At 40.7% G+C, this 19,381-nt stretch overlaps 1 protein-coding gene across 7 annotated transcripts in view; it reads left to right on the forward strand.

Moving 5' to 3' along the window:
* Positions 1-5,125: 5,125 nt before the first annotated feature.
* Positions 5,126-19,381, forward strand: part of nectin1b (nectin cell adhesion molecule 1b) — a 263,771-nt gene continuing 249,515 nt past the window's right edge. For 3 of the 7 annotated variants that reach the window (XM_021319369.2, XM_036149602.1, XM_021319370.2), the window contains exon 1: positions 5,126-5,876. In XM_021319369.2, coding sequence (XP_021175044.2) covers positions 5,825-5,876 — 52 coding nt within the window. In that variant the 5' untranslated portion in view covers positions 5,126-5,824. The remainder of the gene's footprint in view (positions 5,877-19,381) is intronic. The other 4 variants (XM_021319368.2, XM_021319367.2, XM_012868273.3 and 1 more) reach the window with 4 other exon arrangements.

The following is a 19,381-nucleotide window of genomic DNA, read 5'->3' on the forward strand; positions in this document are numbered from 1 at the left end:
AGGAGCTACTATTTCAACCAACCTTTTACTTTTCTCTCACATACAAAGTATTTGTTGAGTGAAGCACTCCAGTGCTTTCTGTGTTCCTTTGAATGTTTGCTCTGTCTTCTCAAGCCCCAAATCTGTCGTAGTGAAAGGCTGTTCACTCTTAGCTTGGTTCTGCTGGATGTTTCTTCCTGTTAAAGGAGAGTTGTCCTCTCCACTGTCGCTACATGCATGGTCAGTATGAGGAATTGCTGCAAAGTCTATGACACAGTGCAATTGTCCATTGTGGCTACATGCTTATCCAGAAGGAGGGAATCCTGCTAGTTGAGGACTCAATGCACTCTGCTGGGTGTCCTATAGATATTAAACTTTTGATCCAATCTGTTAAAATGATTTGATCTAACTGACTCAGTAAAGTGCCTTGATATGAGAGGTGTCGTAAAATAGCAATATGTAAGAGAAACTGACTTGAAACAGAAGGAAGGTGGAATCATGATAGAGTGCTATTTATTGAAAATTATTTAAAAATCAGACTGAAGCTCAACGCGACTAGAAAGGAGAAAACAGCAAGACATAAGCATGGCAACAGGTTGCCAAGATGATCTGACAAAGGAGTGACTGAACAGAGAGGCTTTAACGGTAGGGAGATGGATTGAATGCCACACAGGTGAGTCTAATTGTTGAATATTTTTCAGCTTTTTGGGGAACATGACTAGAGCCCCTGAGGGCAAAAACGAATTAATGCCTATGTAAGGAAACATAAGAAAATAACTAAACATAACTAAAGACTAATAATGAACACAAAAACCACACTGACAGCAAAACTCCATAGAATCATGAAAATAAGAAGTCACCCCTTTCTGCCCCCTGACATGGTTAACAGTTTGCCACAAGCAAAAGACCAGAGACAACATGTGTCCGTTTGATCTGAGAATTACATCGATCAGCAGAATTTCATGCAGATAATACCATAAACAATTTTGTTCGGAGTTAAAGCATTGAATGCAAGCAGAGACCCTACCTGCATAAGGATGGCAACGTGGAGCACAACGCTTTATCAGGAGGTTCCCCTTGGAGATAAGGGGTAAATGGCTGGTACTTGTATAGCGCTTTAATTAGTCCGACGACCCCACTACAGTCAGTCACTCACCCATTCACACCCTGACGGTGGTGAGCTATGTTAGTAGCCACAGCTTCCCCGGGGCATACTGACAGAGGCGAGGCTGCCATACGGTGGTGCTCTGACCACTGCCAACAGGCAACATGGGTGAAGTGTCTTGCCCAAGGACACGATTACTTAGGCGGAGTGGGGGATCGAACCGCCTACCAAAAGTTGCAGGAAGTTGTAGACCACTCCCTTTCATTCCTCAAACCCGGGCTGCATAATCTAAAAGCCCACAAGGCTTACGATCCTGGCAGTCAGCGTGTATGATGTTTAAGGGACGATGTGATTTATTATGTGGGGGTTTACCATCGGCAACAACATCATCAACAACTTTATTTATAAAGCACTCTAACATCAGCCACGGCTGAAACAAAGTGCTCAACATCAGGAATAAATAAGATAAGAGAAAACGTCAAATGAAGTTACAAAACCAGACACACAACAATTTTAATAAATGAAAAACTCAATACAAAACATAATAGAACCAGGCAGTAAAACAGAAAAAAAACAACACCAAGAAAAGTTGAGTAAAATCAAGTCTCAGTTGGCCTCAAAGCCAGTGAGTAAAAATCAGTTTATAGACGGGTTTTAAAATTGGACAGCGTGCCGGTCAAATTGGTAAAGGTAAGGCATTCAATAACCTAGGGGCCCCAAGCATTCGATTATTTAGGGGCCCCAATAGAGAAGGCTCTGTCACCTCTAAGCTTCTGCACAGAACTGGGAATGACCAGGAGCAGCTGGTCAGCGGATCTGAGTGACCGAGCATGGTGTTAATGGTGGAGAAGCTTTGTTGAGTAAGGCGGGCCAAGACTGTTTAAAACCTTAAAAACAAACAGAAGGACTTTGAACTGCAAAATAAACTGGTAGCCAGCCAGTCAGTTTAGGGATGTGTGCTTATGGCTGACCTTTGATCTGACAGGAAGTATAGAGAAGAGAACACTTCCTTCCCTCCCAACAACTTGAAGTTGTGGTTAAAGGTAAAAACATGTCCACGTTTAGACAGAAATTAAAGTCTAAATGTGATTGAAATATTGTTGGGGTTGATTGATTAGGCTAAGTCAGTCTGAGCTTTCCGTCTTTGTTTAGGCAAAACTTATTCAGGGACCTAGAGGCTAAAAAAATATGTATAACATTGTCCTGGCTAAATAAAGACAGACTAATCTTCCTTAAATAGATATAAAAAAAATTGTTTATGCAAATCCAGTGTTTGGAGGGTATACATAAAGCCACTGCCACAATGGAAAGGTTTAGGTCAAAGTATATTCATATTTTAAAATGGCCTAGTCAAAGTCCAGACCTTGATCTAATTGAGCATGCCTGACAAGACTTTGAAACGTCCAAAGCGTCGTCTGACTGAGCCTGAGCTATTTTGAAAGCAGACTGGGTAAAAATGTCCGTGCACTTTGCAATTCTACACTTCTCTCTATTAGTCTGTCGCACGAAAAGTTTGTGGCTGTGTCGTGAAATGATGTGAAAAGGTTCGAGTCTTATGAACGTTTTTCCCAGGGCAGTAATAGCAACTCACTCCAAACACTGAGCATGTTAACCCTGACCCTCTGCAATTATCAGAAGAAGCGCCGTCCACAAGAGGGAAGTGTTATCACGTTCATCCCACCGTTCGTTTACCTCCTAACTCTACAGTCCTGATCCTGTCCGGATGTGTCGGCAAAAAAAGGATGCACGTAGCGACTGTGAGGAAAATCAGGAAATGTGCAGGATATATATTTAGCCTGTTTGTACAGATGGCTCAAGAGGTAAAATATATCTCCACCCATGCACACGGGCTCATAATGACTAATTCCTCTGGCAGGAAAATCATTATAAGAGGAGTCATCACTTCCTCTGCATTTAATTTATGAAATTCTTACTTCACTTCAAATATGTAAGAGATCGGATCATAACTCAGCCCTCTCTACCCCCCTGACTTATTTATTCAGCCTGTGGTTCACATGAACTCTGGCGGTGGTTGCTGCAGGCGCCATCGAGGGGATCTGTGGCGCTTCCCTCGTCACACAAAAATGTACACTTTGTCAATTGCTCAATTGATTTGCACTAAGTGGTGTAATGATTCATAAAGCTGTCGTGGGAATATTTTATTGCCTCACAAAGGGAAGTTTGCAAAATCTGAGGTTGGGTAGAAGCTGTTAAAAAAAAGAAAAAAAAAAAAGAAATATTATTCAAGAAACTTAGATTTCAAATAAGCAAGACGATAAAATATAGTAAGAAGGATGGCCTTCAATCTGAACTGTATAGCTCTGGCAGGGTCAAACACAGAATGCATTAAGTCACAGTGAGGCTTAACTTTATCTTAAATACAGGTATTTGTATTGACATAAAAGACCTACAGTGTTGCTCCTCGTGAAAATACCTTTGTAATACATACTTGCAAGTTCCCTCACAGGAAACTGATTAAAATAAAAAAAAATACAGAAGCTTTGGTTTTGATTGGGTACTTTCCGTTTATATTTATCAGCTGGAACATTAAACCACATGCCAAAAGTTGTGGTACTGCAGATGTTTTAGGGGAAATTAGCCTAAAAAGCGGTGGCAGTTCTAGCATGAATGATGCCCTAGGCAACCCCCCCCCCCCTCCCCCCATCCCCAACCCCATCTGATTTAGACAATCCGTAATCAGTGGAGAACAATCAATTCCAGGTTTCACCATCTTATAGCGTGTGGTTTTAATGTTTTTTTTCTTAGTCTGATGTTGCGCTAAGCTTTGTTTTGTACCTGTTTGTCAGAGAGCCATATCGGCCATATAAAAACACTATGACTCATTTGCTCATATGTTCCCCTTGACAAAGTTAAATGCTCTAAATTTCATCATGGTAACACATGCTAACAGAATGACAGTAAAGTTTCTTGATGATTCTTCTTCTAGGAGAATTCCATCTTTGCCATTTCATTCCCACACTTTGCATTTCATCCATGACAACTTCCATTATTTTATTTGTAAAAATACCTTTTTTAGACATAAGAACATATATATATATATATATATATATATATATATATATATATATATATATATATATATATCCGTAGACATTGTTCAAATTGCTACTCAGATAATATATAGACTGAATATTTCATCTGGAAACTTTGAATTCCACCCTATTTCCACTGTATTTCTGTTATCTTTGTGTAGGCCAGTTAATTTTATGAAACATGTCAGAAAATAAAATAAAAATAATGGTGAGTGACGTCTTAATGATAGATATTGATGCAGTTGATTACTTACATTTCCTTAGAGTAGAAATACTCAAATGGAACTATTAGTAGTAGAAGTTCTTGTAGTAGTAAAATTAGAGAATGACTTTAAACTAGTGGGTGTCAAAGCAGGTATGAAACATGTTCAGCACAACTATAAATGAATGCTTAGTCAAATATTCAGCGACTGATGGTTCATTTTGAAACCTGAATGAGTCGGGAATGAAATGACCAAAACTACAAAAGAATGAAATGGTGAAGGGTTACATTAAGCTGGAACCTTTCTCGGTTTCTTACCATGAGCATCACACATGGGCGCCCAGTCCCCATTAAATTTGCATGCAAACTAGGCATATTATACAATTCCTTTTGGACGCTTGTGACGCCCCTGGAACATGCCACCCTGAGCAGTGAGCCACATCAAAAAAACTGTTTTTCTCCTCTACAAATTTGTAATATACTTCTTTTTTTTCTGCAAATATGTTGTACCTTACAAGTTTTTGGGCTCCCCTGCTACACTTTTGCAGGACAGTCCAGGCCCCTCCCCAGCACCAACGTCACCCAGTCCCTGACAAAGCACCACCGTGGTGTAGCAGACCTGGCGAGGCGCTGCGCAAAGCGGGACCGGCAGCAACGCTGCATTTCATGTCCGACAGCGATCCCAGCGCAGAGCAGAGCAGCGAGGAAGGAGGAGAGAGACTCCGGGAAGTCACCGCGACTTCCTCAACCGGCTCTGCCGCTTTCTTCCTCTCCAGTCTGACGCCGCGGACCGGAGGAATTTAGAACTTTTGCGCAACTGAAACGGCAAAGACTAGTCCGTTAGGTGCGCAGTCAGCTTTGCGGGGCAGTTATTAATAAAGCAAAAAAAAAAAAAAAAAAAGCTACATACTTGGAGTTCCCTTTCCCGGTGTTGGAAACTTCCCAACGCAGCATCGATCGAGGACCTCCCGCCCACTTTACCTCTGATCCACAGCACAAGAAGGCGGGGAGAGATAGAGGGAGAGGGAGAGAGAGAGAGCGAGTTGAGCAGCCGCAGCGGTGGATGGAGCAACAAAGGCTGGATGGTTAAACTGCAAGAGTCCCTCTGAGGAGAACTCAACAGCGCTTTCTGCCGTCGCCTGACACTGTCTTAACTGGAACTCTGTGGATCACCTTCAAGCCCCGTCCTGTGCAAACTCTCCAGAGCCAAACCCAGCGGGGGGTAGCTGGAGAGAGAGATTTGGTCGCAGACGTGAAATTGATGCTTTGGCACGGAGAGGCGCGCCGCCGACGTTCGTAGTTTTGCCAAAGTCTCCTGCAGCCCAGCGAGGGAGAGGCGGACCTGGATCGCGGCCGAAGTGGGATTTTTCTTTTTTTTCCCCTGCAGAAGTTGCATGCGTGTTCTTTGTCGCCTCGAGTGAGCCCCCGTCCACCCGCTCTCAGGTTATCTTTCAAGAAGACACCCTCCGGGATAGTTGAGGTGCCATGGAGCTGTTCGCGGGGATGTTGGCATTCCTGTTGGCGCTGCGGGTCCAAGGTAAGACGCAGTAATCCCCGGACACCAGCGGGGAAGCTTTCTGCCTTAGTTTCACCGTGACCTCCCTGCTCAGTGTTGCGTTTGCGCGATGATCGTCCTTAACGACTCAGAGGTGCGAATCGATATGATTGCATGTTTTGGCAGCGAGGTTTTATTTATTTATTTATTTATTTCAGACCAGAGAGGTGAAAATAGGAAAGTGTTTTTTTGTTTTTGTTTTATTTTTTTTATTTGCTCTCTGTCTCAGAAAACATCCTACTTAAAATAATAATAATAATACTAAAAAGAAAAAAAAAATGCTGCAGAATACTTACTGGGGCTGCCAAATAATGAACTTTCCCGGACAGCAGGCAGATGGCGATGTGTGTGCGAGTCGTACAGGCCATGCCATAAGTTTGCCAATAATTCATTTTAATGGCCACTGGGAGACACGCAGTGCAGTGGAATGATAATTGAAACATGTTATTCTTTCCTCCTATTCCGCAGTTAAACACAAACAATCGAAACTGGGTAAACGACGTGAGCCTTTTGTCGTTTTTTTTTTTTTCTAGCCTGATTCCCTGATATTTGGTTCCTTTTTCTAAGGCAGGGGCGCATCCAGAAAGTTTTTAAATAGGGGTCATGCAGGGGGTATGGGGGGGGGGGGTATAGGGGGGAGGTGGCCTAGCAAAAGGCCAAAAAACAGAATAGGCTACATTTAAAGCGTTTTCATGATGCCGCTGTCATACATAGAGGGAGGTGGGGGGGAAGAGCCAGGAATGACTGAAAGATATTTTAGAGTGTGATGGCGACACAAATGGCACAAGAATAAACAAATGCGTGATGGAAATGATAAATAAATGTATAATCCTATCTCTGAATCATATTACCGATGGAGATGCACCATTCAAACCTTCCTGGCAGATACCGATTTCCGGTTTTCTTTGTGGTCTTACCTGCCAAGTGGATTTATTTATTTTTCCCCCTAGGGACCTAAAATAAATCGTCTGGAGGGTTCCTCGATACAGGTTGGTAGTTCTGATGCCAAATCCAAGGGCAAGTTTGGACTGAAGCTCCACAACGGGTGGCGCCACTTTTCATGGGAAGAATGAATCACGCTTAGATGATTTGTTCTTCACGAGAAAATTGCTCTTGATAAAACAAGCCACTTAACCGGTGGTATGGTTAGAATACTCGGCACACGTTTCTGTAATAGCAAAAAACCCTTTACATCTAGAAGGCAGCCCAGTAGACCTTCCCCTAACAACACCTGAGACGTGCTGTTTCATCCTGGAACCAATAAGCTCAGCTTACTAGCACGTTTGACTTTAGCTTTAGCTTTGTCTCTAAACTAGATGATGATGGAAACTTAAATTCTCACACTGATACAGAAATGTTCTCACCTACAAAACTTCAGGGAGTGCCAAAGCTTTATGTAGTTGATTTATTTGTTCATATACAGCCCATATAAACATGTTGAAAAGGTTGGCTGAACTAGCTAAACTACAGCTGGATGCAAACTTAAATACTTGCCCCAAAAAAGAATATTGTGAATCTTTCTGAGCTGATATTTTCATATATAATACAATCTATGTAAATATATAAAAAATATTCTGAAATTTGCTATCAATTTATGCAGGATTTATTACCTAAGTAAAGAAACACAACCATTATTGATCATTGCATTTACATACATATATATGCTTGATTCAAATTTCAAATATTTTAATGACTAATATCTTGATACCCTCTGAAATCCCTTTTTGCAGAGCATTTCTATGTTTTTGAAAGGGCGATAACTGATAAATGGACGAATGAAGTGACATTTTGACATTGATCGTCCTGACATTAATGCCGCACAAAGTGACTCTGATTATTTCCACACATGCCTAATAGGCCTATCAGATTCATTGGAAGGAGCGTCATTATTCAGCTTGTATTGACAGGCTCTAATTGGAAAACAAAACAGGCCCACAAGGAGACATGTGCGTACGTGTTTGTGGTCCATTATGCTTAAGGGGGCTTTTAAGGCTTAGCTGAATGTTTTTACTGGTTTGTTTACATGTCTGGAGCCTCCGTTTCAACTAAGAAAGGGAAGAGGGTCAAGTGTGGTCAAGAAATATTTTCCAATCGCGTTGTAAGTTTAACACGGACATGTTTGCTTGACTCGATGTTTCCCCTCATCCTCCTTTTTAAGTCTAATGAATGTTTCCTCGCGGAACATTTTTCGCCTCCTTTTCTGCTTCTTGAGAACAACCGAGATGCTGACCTTGGTGGCGGCGGGCCTGCTTGTGGGGTCATGTGTTCTGAGTCTGATTGAATACTTTGATCAAAAGCGCTGTCGTCTTGATTTATATTGAGATGATCCCTTTGCTTGTGGAGAAGATCAGGATTAGCCTGGGTCTCTCGGGATCCGCGGTGGGAATCGTTTGAAGCTGCTCGATCAAGTGTGCAGGAAATGTCTCAAAAAGTGCCCTTCATGCATCCTGGAAGATTTCTTATTCCGGTAAAGCAGGAGCTGTTATTGGGGGCATAATTAAGATACGGTGTGAACACGCTTCATGTTTAAATCCCTTTCCTAAGGTCTGCAGACTTCATTGTGAAAAATAAGAACGTTTTACTTATTTATTTATTTACATTTTTTTGGGGGGCTCCCTGTAGCTGTTTGGACCTGTTTCTTTTGACATGTTAAAACAAGAATTTGGTCTTTCACCCCGAGGTTAAAGGGCGGTGCCATAAATGCCCTCCTGTCTTTGATGGCCTAATTGATATACAGCGTGTCCCAGGCTCTTCTCCTTATTACCAAAGCACAAACAAGCCAGTGAAGGCCCAGACAAATGAAGGTATAGCAGCACAGAGAAGCCTGTTGCAGCCATCCACCGGGGGGGAAGGAGGGTGATTTGTGCTTGTCATGGTAATAGCCATTTGTGGAGAACAAAACTGTTCCAAATTTATACACAGAGAAATGCTCAGAGCTGCTTGCCAAATATAATATCAAATGGAAGGAACAGTGAATATAATAGATCAGTGAATAACAGCAGCAGCTCCGGTCTGCATTCTTATATCAGTGCTCGGTCTCTCCAGGATTCCAGGCTGATATTTAATTGGATGTGAATTGAGTTAGCAACCAGGTGGGTTTTTTTTATGACTTGGCTCCACCGTGGGTCCTGGTGCTGTACCAGCCTATATTGATTTAAGTCTTAGCAGTGGTGTGAGGATATTCTCCCACTTATATTATTCATATTAGAAAGGCTATACATTTGGGAAATCAAAGCGAACTGCTAAAGTATTCGTGCCCGCTTCAACTTTTTCACAAACCGCCAGCTTTATTGGAATTTGGCGGGACATGCCGAGTGAAGCTGTAGCGCATAGCTGTGCAGTGAAATGCAAATAGTGTGATGTTATTTCACCAAATGCAAATGGGGAAAAAGCGTGAGCTTGTATATTCACAACCCCCCCAAGTCAACCCAGAGCAGAAGCCACATTCCTTCCAGTTAAAGCTGAAAGACTTTTTTGGGTATGTCTCTACCAGCTTTGGACATCTGGAAACCTGCCCCCCCCCCCCGGGCTTCCTTGAAAAAAGGTCAAGCTCAGTCAGATCTGATGGATAGCTAGGTAAACAGAGCCTCAATTGAATTCAGGTCTGTACTTTGACTACACCATCCGAACACGGGAGAAGCTTTGATCCGGACCATCCCATTGTAGCTCTGGCTGCATGGTTAGAGTCCTGGTCCTGAACCTCCACCCCCTGCTTAACTCTTGTCCTGCCTCAAACAGTTTTTCTTTCCTCCCAGGATGCTACTGTGTTTTATTCCATCCATCTTACTATCACTTCTGTCCACCATCCCTGTACACATATTAAAAAGTATGCCAACGGTGAAACATGGCGGTGGCCCTGGCATACCGTCGGGATGCTTGATGTTGCCTCCGCCGTGTTTCACCGCGGGATGAAGCTCCCGTCGTCTTCGTGGTTAAACAGGGTTGTGGCATTAACACGCTGTTTGGATGCTGAGCAGAGTGCATTTAGAGATGTTTTACGCTTGGCTCGTTGTTTCAAAACCTAACTCTGCTCTAGAACTTCTCCAACACTTTATCAAATACCTGTCTATAGTGCTTCTTGGCCTTCAGGAGGCTTCTTGTTGACTGCGTTAAGTGACATAACAGAGGGCTGGAGAGATTTTAAAATTAATTTTGTTTTGTCTTCTTCAAAATGAGGCACTACTTTGTGCTAAAACAGTTGAGTGGTAGTAATGTGAAAACATTTACAAAAGCAAAAGAGGTATTAAAGAATAGCTACCTATAGTCGGTATTTAATGGCTGCCGTGCATTTTTCCAACTATTGGGGATGGACATATATATATATATATATATATATATATATATATATATATATATATATATATATATATATATATATATATATATATATATATATATATATATATATATATATACTGTTATTATTCAGTGTTCAAACTGATTCATCTGTGACTTTGCAAAACTTTGTCAGGTTATAAGTTGAGTTTGCTTTGCTGTAGACTGCTTTCTTTCATTTCATTCTATCTCTCTCTCTCTCTCTCTCTCTCTCTCTCTCTCTCTCTCTCTCTCTGTCGCTCTCTCTCTTTCTCTGTAAAGTGAGTTTCTGCTGAATGTCTACCTGTAGGCTTCACCACACATCTGCATTCATTGCCATGCTCTAACCCCCAAACTGTTTGCTCATTCGGATTCCCACGTGATGTCCCATAAAGGCTGTAAGTCAACATCTATTGTTTCCAGTCGGATTTGATGATCTGCCGGCCTGCTCTTGGAACCGATGAAGGACTGGACAGCTTGTTGTTAAAAACCTGACAGACAGCACTTAACTTGGACTTGTGACAAATGGTCACATGCTGTGGGGCAGCGCTGTGTGTGTGTGTGTGTGTTTGTTATCTTATTTGAAGGGCATAAAGCACTTTTGAGTTGGGAATGTGACACAGGAAAGTTGGATTGATTAACTGTGAGCAGATGGGCTTTGAGGACAGTTAAAAGCTCTTTTAGGAATAGGGCTAACATTGGTGTTTGATGATGATGAGTGCAAAACCAATGTAGGGCTTCTTTCTAAAGTTCTGGGTCTCCACAGGCTGAGAAGATTCAATCCTCTGTAGTATTAGTTTTACAAAGCGTGGAAACTCTGGTGGAAGGATGCGCACTTCTCCTACACAAGTTATTCCCTCATTTTCTTCTTCTTTGATGGGGATCTGTCCAACACATCTGAACAAACCTCCCTTAGGTGTTTAGTTGGGTTAAGATGTGGCGAGTGTTAAAAAAAAAAAAAGGCACAACATGTGATTTATATCGTTTTCATCAAACGCTTCAAGGAGCCCTCGTGCCTTTTGGCTTGGAGTTTTAAAACCTTGGAAGGAGACCGTTCCCAGCAGAGTTGGGAAATGTTTTATCGCAGCATAAAGATGAGCACTTAAAAGAAGTTAGACCTGGAATTTGCCAGCAAAAAAAGCTCCCGCCTCATCTAGAGCAACCGAATGAGTGTCTCACGTTGAGTCTGGCAACTCTGATTATTTCTCCCTATTATTTATTAACTAACTGTTCGGGCTGACTTGCTCCCTGCGCTGCTGTGTTTACCCACTGATGAAAAGACAGAAAAAAAGAGCTGCTCTTTGTTTCTCTTATATAATGCACATGCAGAGTACCTCAGTAGTATTCACGCCTTTCGCAGTACTTCACATTTTGTCACCGTACAACCCCAGAGTTTAACGTGTTCGATGTCTTTTGCAGCATGTCTTTACTAACCTTGCGTATATCTGGAGACTGACCTGATGTTGATCGTTTGGGTTTTCGAGATAACTCGCGCTCAGCTGCGTTGGATGGAGAGTGTCTGTGAACAGAAATCTTGAAGTTTTTCCTTAGATTTTGAATTGGATTCAGACGTGGGCTTTGACAGGGCAGGTCTATCACGTGACTTGGCTTTGATCTGGACCGTTTCATTGAAGCTCTGGCTGTATGTTGAGGGATGTCCTGCAGCAAGGCCGTCCAAGTCTTTTGAAATTGTCGAGAGGTTTTCTTTCCGGGATTGTCCTGCATCCACCGTTCAGATCAACCCTGAACAGCTTCCCTGTCCCTGCCGGAGAAAAAAAACATCCCCACAGCATGATACCGCTACCACCATGTTTTAGAGTGAGGACCATCTGACCTGCGGGTCTCTGCGGTGCCCACTTGACACTTGTGCGTCACTTCCTTGTCTATCCCATTAAATTCCAGCCCAACGCGTAGAGATTTGGGGTCATAATGTGACAAACTGTGACGTTTCCCTCCACTGAAAGTACAGATTTCATCACAGTTGAAAACACATAGCCGTCTTTGAGGAAGTAATGCCATGGTTGAGATCCCTCCAACAACCAACCCCCTATGCAAAGTCGCGTTTCCACACTCTGCTTTGGTACGAACCCGGCCCGGTTTGCATTTTTTTATTATTTTTTCTCGCAGCACGAGTGGAAGTTAATTGCGTAATTGTAGCATGCAGCGCACCTGCACGAATCCACCTGCACTTGTTGTTTCTCCAATCATGTGCTCGGGGTTCCTCTTTAATTTGTCACCTGCCTGCATTTCATGGAGGGAGCCCTGTTGGCCTGTGCAACGTCGTAATTAGCGCTTTCGCTTTGTTTACGTTTTACCCGCTTTGTAGAGAAAATTCTAATTGGTGCTCTGTGCCACTTTCTCTTCCTCCCGGATGATATAATAAAATACACAGTGTCTCTGTGTGGATTGTTGGGCCTTGATGGCTCTTTAGTTTAAATAAAAACTGCTTTGATCCCCAGTCCTTTGGGGAGACTCCCTTTGGTCCCTGCTGAGGTGATGGATGGGTGAGAGCGCTGTGAGTCCTGGGAGACTAGCTCGAGGGAAGCTGACAGAAGATTAAGCTTCACTTTTGCCGTTGGAGCTAATGGAGGCACTTGGCCACTCAAACTTCATCTCGCACAGAATTTAGCTCATTGTGGTTGTTCTGTCAGCTCTTTGGCAAATCCCCCTTAGAACACTGCGTGAAGCGTCTCTGTAAAGCTGTGATTTCCCTTTATTCTGTCTGGGCTGATTGTAGGAATAGAGTGGCTGTTCATTAATTACAGGAGCTGTGTTTCTTCTCTTTTAAGTTTCAGTCTATACACTAAATTAGTTGATCAAAGAGGGACCTTTCTTTTTCCCTTTTCAAGTTCACGATTCTCATCATCGCTAACCCCTGTGGTCTCTGCATGAGGACCGCATATCACAAAATAGATGAATAAAACATGGCGGGAAGCACTGAGCCTAAATAATGGAAAGGTTATGACAAAATGGAGCATTCGTTGCATGTGGAGCACTGAATGAATATTAAATTAGGGTATTCTTTTAATCTTTTAGAATTCAACTGAAAAGAAACAAACATTTTTTCTTTAGCTTAAAAAATCTTTTGGAATATATTCTTGACATAAACCATACTGTACATTACCAAAGAAATATTATAACCCCTGGAAAATATGGTAGCCATGGCATCATGCTCTGTGCTTACTTTTTCAGATGAGAGACAGTTTTTAAAAGAAAATATGGATAAAATTGTTACTGTCACGCAGGATTTTGGGTGTAAGCCCCAACAGTTCAGCTTTGATGTCATCATACAGCATCAGCAAAGAAACACTATGTATCCACAGTGAAACATGGTGATTTTAGCATCATGAAGAGACCAAGCATTCAATAAAATCAACCAAAACTAGGTTCACCGCAAAAAAATACATCCAAGTATTGGAAAAGCCCACCTTGTCTAGAGCTGAATCATGCACAAATGTCTTCCTAATAAGATAAGATAGGATAAGATAAGATAGGCTTTATTGATCTCACATTGGAGAAATTCATAATAAGGGTGTTGACGTAAGATATAGTCACAATCTTGTAGACATGAAGACATTTTGCAAGTCACAGTAATATATTATTCATGTGTGATTCCTACCAACAAAGACTGAATGATGAAATTGGATATTTGAACAAAATTTTAGTTTAAAGGTGTGTGCATGAATGCAACCAGGTTAAACATACATCCTATCAGATTATGTTCTGTGTTTGTTTTATTTCAGTTGATTTGGACAAGTCCAAGTCACATTAAATGTTAGAAAAGTTTTGAGATGATCATCATGGTTCGAAGATCTGATATGTTAGCAGCACCCCTTTCGGATCCACTGTAAATTAGATCGGAGCTCTCCTGCGGCTTGTTCAGCTGGCCGTTGTTCGATGAGGAAGTGGCCCGAATCAGATCATCTGACACTGGACGTAGCTATTTTAGGGGGCCGGGGAAGTTTGACCGAGGATCAGCAGCAAAGTTTCTCCCGGACGCAGGCCTTCTAAGGTTACCGAACCTTTTAGTCGCAACATACAGTTCCGTATCAAATCCGGCATTTGCTGTTGGTTTGTCCGGTGTCCTCCTCTTGCTCCCTTTTTCCGCCCTCGCTCCTGACAGCCATCATGTCAGATCAGGAAGGGACAACACATCTATCAGCACGCTACAGCTGCAATTCTACACCCTAAATCCGTAGAAATTCTCCTGTGTTTCAAGTCAAATCGCAGTATCAGCAAAGAAAATCAATGAAAGGGCTCCAATATAGCCCCGAGGCCTTTCTGATTCGATATTAGTCTTTTCGAGTCTCGTCCTTACTTAGCGGCTCCTTGTCAGGAGGTTATTAAACGGTTAAATTCTTGCTCTGCTCTTGAGAATTGGAATTGAATTGACGAACTGCCCTCGTATTTTTCTTATCATTACTCAGTTTGTCTTTACATCTCATAAAATAATCGGCTTAACATGGTGCTTTAGTAGATACAGGTCTCACATGGCAATGGCAATATTTTTTAACGTGTCGGAAGAGCTCGCCACATTTAGCGCCGTTTTCGTGCGAGGTCTCTTTGTCATACCGATAACTTGTACAATTTCTCCCCTCAGTTACTATAGTTACTACTCAGTCACATCCACTAGTTCTTCTTCTTTTTTTTTTTTTTTTTTTTTTTACAAGAGTCTTTGTTTTTCCAAGCTGCTGTGCAAGGAGAAGGGAGCCTTTCACTGCATCATTTCACTGTTGTTTTTTTCTTCTTCTTCTTCTTCTTCTTCCATGCAGTCGCCTTGTATTTTCCGCTTGGCTGCTTTAAGGAGAAGAAGCCATATGGGTATACCATTCTTTGCTTATTGTCTCCTAGTTTACAACTAGGACATTTAGTCACAAGCTGATCGGGGATCGAGAGAGTGGATAATTCCCAGCCTTCCTCTCTGAGGCTGAATGCCTTTAAAGTACGGGAGATCTAGTGATTGCAGCTCCCACCTTTCATTGTGACAGCCTGTAAAAGTCAGTTTGTAACAAGGAACCGGGCCGTGCTGCACCCCCCCCCCCCCCCCCCCACCACCACCCCCCTCTTATTACGAAGCAATGAGGACCTAAAAAGCATTTTGAGAGCGTCTTGCAGAGTCTGAGTGCAGAGGGAGGGAAAAGCATCCTGTACGGCCGTCGCTCTATTTTGAAGTGAGCCAAAGGCATTAACAGGAAGCATGTGACAGGAAATATTGCATGTTCTTGTAACTCGGTGTGATAAGTTTTTCACATTTTATGCAGCTCTTCATCTCACACCTTTTAGCAACAACAACTCGTTGAGGTGCACTTATTTTAAAACTCGATAAACACGTCGGTGTCATTTACGTTTTTTTTTATTTTGTTCCCTGTTGTTTTGTCTCTGTGAAATTTTGTGCTGACTTATGCAGTGTGTTGACAAGAGCTGGCCTGCAGCTCAGCCTTAACTGTCTTCAGTCGAACTGATAAATCAGTTCAGCTGGCTGACAAAGTAGACTAGCATAGGCTGTAAATTAAAGATTAGATACAAGATGCTTCCTGGGAACAATAACCTCTCTGTTCTTTGCCTCTGTTTTATGGTTTTTAATACTAAATCATTCCACAGTCAAAAAACAGGAAATTACCGGCAGCTGAGTTATTTTACAGTCAATCTCATGAAATGTATTTCAGCAATATATTATTATATATCGGATTACAGCTGGATAACCAAAGGCTTTACGGAATTTTACAACGTCAAACAGCATTTAAATAATTTTTTATTTTTCCAATTTTGTGAATGCATTTTTGTCAGTACCACATCTGTAAGTGACAAAGTAACCTACTCTTGTAAAAAACAAGTTGCAGTGGCAATAATTTTTAAACCAAGTGTAAGATGAAAACACAGCGTCAGTCTCCTGACATTCCTCATCACATAGAAGCCTATCTCATGTCTTATTAACCTTTTCATGGGCTTACTGACAACACAGTGTTACGTCAGCATTGAAGAAAACCCTCTTTACTTTGAAATGTGGGTCCATTTGGAGTACCCGGTAGCAAATCACAACATCCCTATACACAATATGCATTTTGTAAAGAAATTTGTTAACAGCAACTATTGGTTAATTATTTAAGAATTACACTCTTTATACCTGTAATGTTTTTGGAAACCATGTTAAGAAGTTATAGAAGATAAAGAGGTTGGGAGAAACTCCAACTATTTAATTGGAAAAATGGCTAATATCAGCCAAAAGCAACCTTTCCAATAAAGGTAATGAATTGTGTTATTTTTTTCTATTAGCTTGATAGATTACTCATTATCTGAGATCAATATTTGCTATGAACTCAAAGGAGAGATACTTCAGCCCCTTTTACCTATTTATCACAATTTATATCGTTATTCCAACATTTAGCAGTAATACTGCATATAAAATGTTTTCCTCATATTGTGCTTACCCTAACAATGTTGCTAAATTGAGCTTTTTTTCCCCCAGTTTCCGAATAGTACTCTGGGATTTACAATAATTGAAAAATGGCCTATTTGTAAAAGCAAATGTAAAAAAAATAAAGAAAAAGAAAAGAAAATGAGACTTTTAGTTTTCCAAAACCATTGCCCAACCCTCCCCATGTTCCCTTCGTGTGAACATGGTGTTAAGTAACAGTTTGTCTTGTTAGCTGGATACATCATTAAACCCCTGACAGCAACACTAACAACACGGAAATGCAAAAGAATTGAAAAAGCCGTTTACAACTTTTAATTGTTTTTGTGGCAGCATTTTAGGTATCTTGCAAAGTAAACTAAATAACATATATGTCAAAACAGGCAGTAAAGAAACAGTTCCTAAAGCAATGTGAGATTACCGCTACAGGCTAACTGTTAGCTGTAGGGGGCTAATAGCACCTGCTTCACTTCTTATCTGTCCTAAACCAAAACACTTATTCTCCTCTGATATTCTTCAAAACCAACAAATGAACGAAACAACTATCGAAAGACCAAAAAAAAAAAAAAAAAAGATGTTTTAAGCGCTGATTTGGCATTAGGATATAAAACCCCTAAAAAGTTGACTTGGTTAAAATCTGGACCAGAATTAAAGTGTTGTAAACCGATATTCTGTAGATTCTGTAAGAGAGTTTGATTTATACAACCTTTATTTATATATATATATATATATATATATATATATATATATATATATATATATATATATATATATATATATATATATATATTATTATTTTTTTTTTTTTTTTTTTACACACATAATGCTTTATCAGTACTGACTAAGTTGGAATGCATTCAGTCTTCTCTAGATATTAATGGGATTGAAAAAAATCTATGTAATTGCATATAAGTAGACTATAATAAACTGGATTGCTGTCAATTGGACTTTATTGATGACTCGAGCTTCATTGAGCTGTATCATTAGTGGCTTTATGATCTTAGTATATTATGCTTTTTCATACAAATATATTAATTTAATTAAATTTGAAACATAATTAGATTTAATTATAAAACATTCCTGCCATTCCTGCATTGCATGAAGCAGTTGCTGCAGAAAGTAAGCCTGCCCTGCGCCCACTGCACTGCACTCATTGTGTCAGAGCTGCACTAATCTAACATGACAGTAAATAAAACATGAGCTAGTGAATTGTAAACATAATGGAACAAAGACCAACTCGGTGTGACAGGAAAATATATACACGTGTTATTTATTGTTCTGGGTTAAATGATTACAGAGCATGAGCATTTACATGCAAATGATGAGTATTTAATTGTAGTTTGCTATGGTTATGAAAGGCAATAAGATAATGTCATTACAGTCCACAACAAATTTGCTTTAATGCATTTTTTGCACTTGTACAAGTATAAGATGAATCCAGAAATAAATGTTTGCAATCTGATAAGATTTGATATTGTATGGAAATGCATACAACTTAATTTATTGACTGTATATGTTTAAAATAAGATATTTTACATCAGCGCTTTTTTGTCTTTGTTTATTGTTGACTTTTCAGAAGTGTATTTGCATAATTCGGCAAGAGGTCATTACTGGCAAATTTTACCTTGACTGGTTTTGTTTGGTGATCTACAAATCCAATCATTTTTGATTATCTTTTTTTTTCAGTTATATGAACTCTCTATTTGGCAGGATACTTTTCTCTTTATGTATTGCAGTTTCTATCAATAAAAAATATAGCCTATAAGTCAAAATCAGAGCTGGAATGTCAGTCAAATTAAACCATAAGTTGGTACTGACATGGAAATCCTGATTGGTGCATCTTCAAAATAGACATTTTGACATTTTTCGGATTTATAAACTCAAGCAGGTCAGTTTGATTAATCTTAGATGTTTGCACTATGTATGTCCAATACTTGATGGAACACAGCCATACTATATTAAAATCTCCTATTGATCACTTCCACTGCAAGCCTTCAGGCTCTATCACTGAGCATGTCATATCTTCATCTCCAGAGGACAGACTCAAATTTAATCATAACTTTCCAGAAGATTTTTTCAATGAAAAATTCAAGCATTTCTAAAATGTAGCACCATTTTAATCTATGGCTACGAAGTTGTATCCAGTTAAAGGGGTTCTTAAATTTCCTTCATGGTGCCACATAACTCAAGCTCTCAGTCCCAGAGCTTATCTCCTGCAAAAAAAAAAAAAAAAAAAAAAACTTTCCCCCATTTACTTTCTACAAATCTTAGTTCTGCACCTACCAAGCCTCCCCTCCCCACCCCCTGTCTTCTCCCCCGGTTTCCTCACTCTCCCTTTGAGAAAGGCGTGCGCTGAGTGTTGGCTTGGTTAGCACTTGATACAAAAGGGGGTTTGTTTCATGAAATGTTTCCCTTTTTAATGAGTGATGGTGTTCGCTCATTTAATATTCCGTGCCGATATCTCTCCGGGAGCTGACTGCGCTTCAAAGCAACTGCGTGGTTGTAAACGGGAGTGGGTGACGGGGGTGCTTCGGTAGCGGTAGTGGTTGAATGAAAGGGTTGGGGGGGGGGGGTGCTTATAAAACACAAACACAGGTTTATTTATTCTCCCTGACATATAGCTAAGCTCCCAGCGAGTTGGAGCGCAGTGCAAAGCTCCTTAGTGCCCCCGTCCTGTGCAGGCAAACTAGAAAAATATGACTGATAGCAGGTCAGCTCATATCTCTCTCAGCTTGTCTCTCTGCTCCTCGCTATGATCAAC

This window comes from Fundulus heteroclitus, chromosome 18 (assembly GCF_011125445.2).
Source record: "Fundulus heteroclitus isolate FHET01 chromosome 18, MU-UCD_Fhet_4.1, whole genome shotgun sequence".
Taxonomy (NCBI): Eukaryota; Metazoa; Chordata; class Actinopteri; order Cyprinodontiformes; family Fundulidae; genus Fundulus; species Fundulus heteroclitus.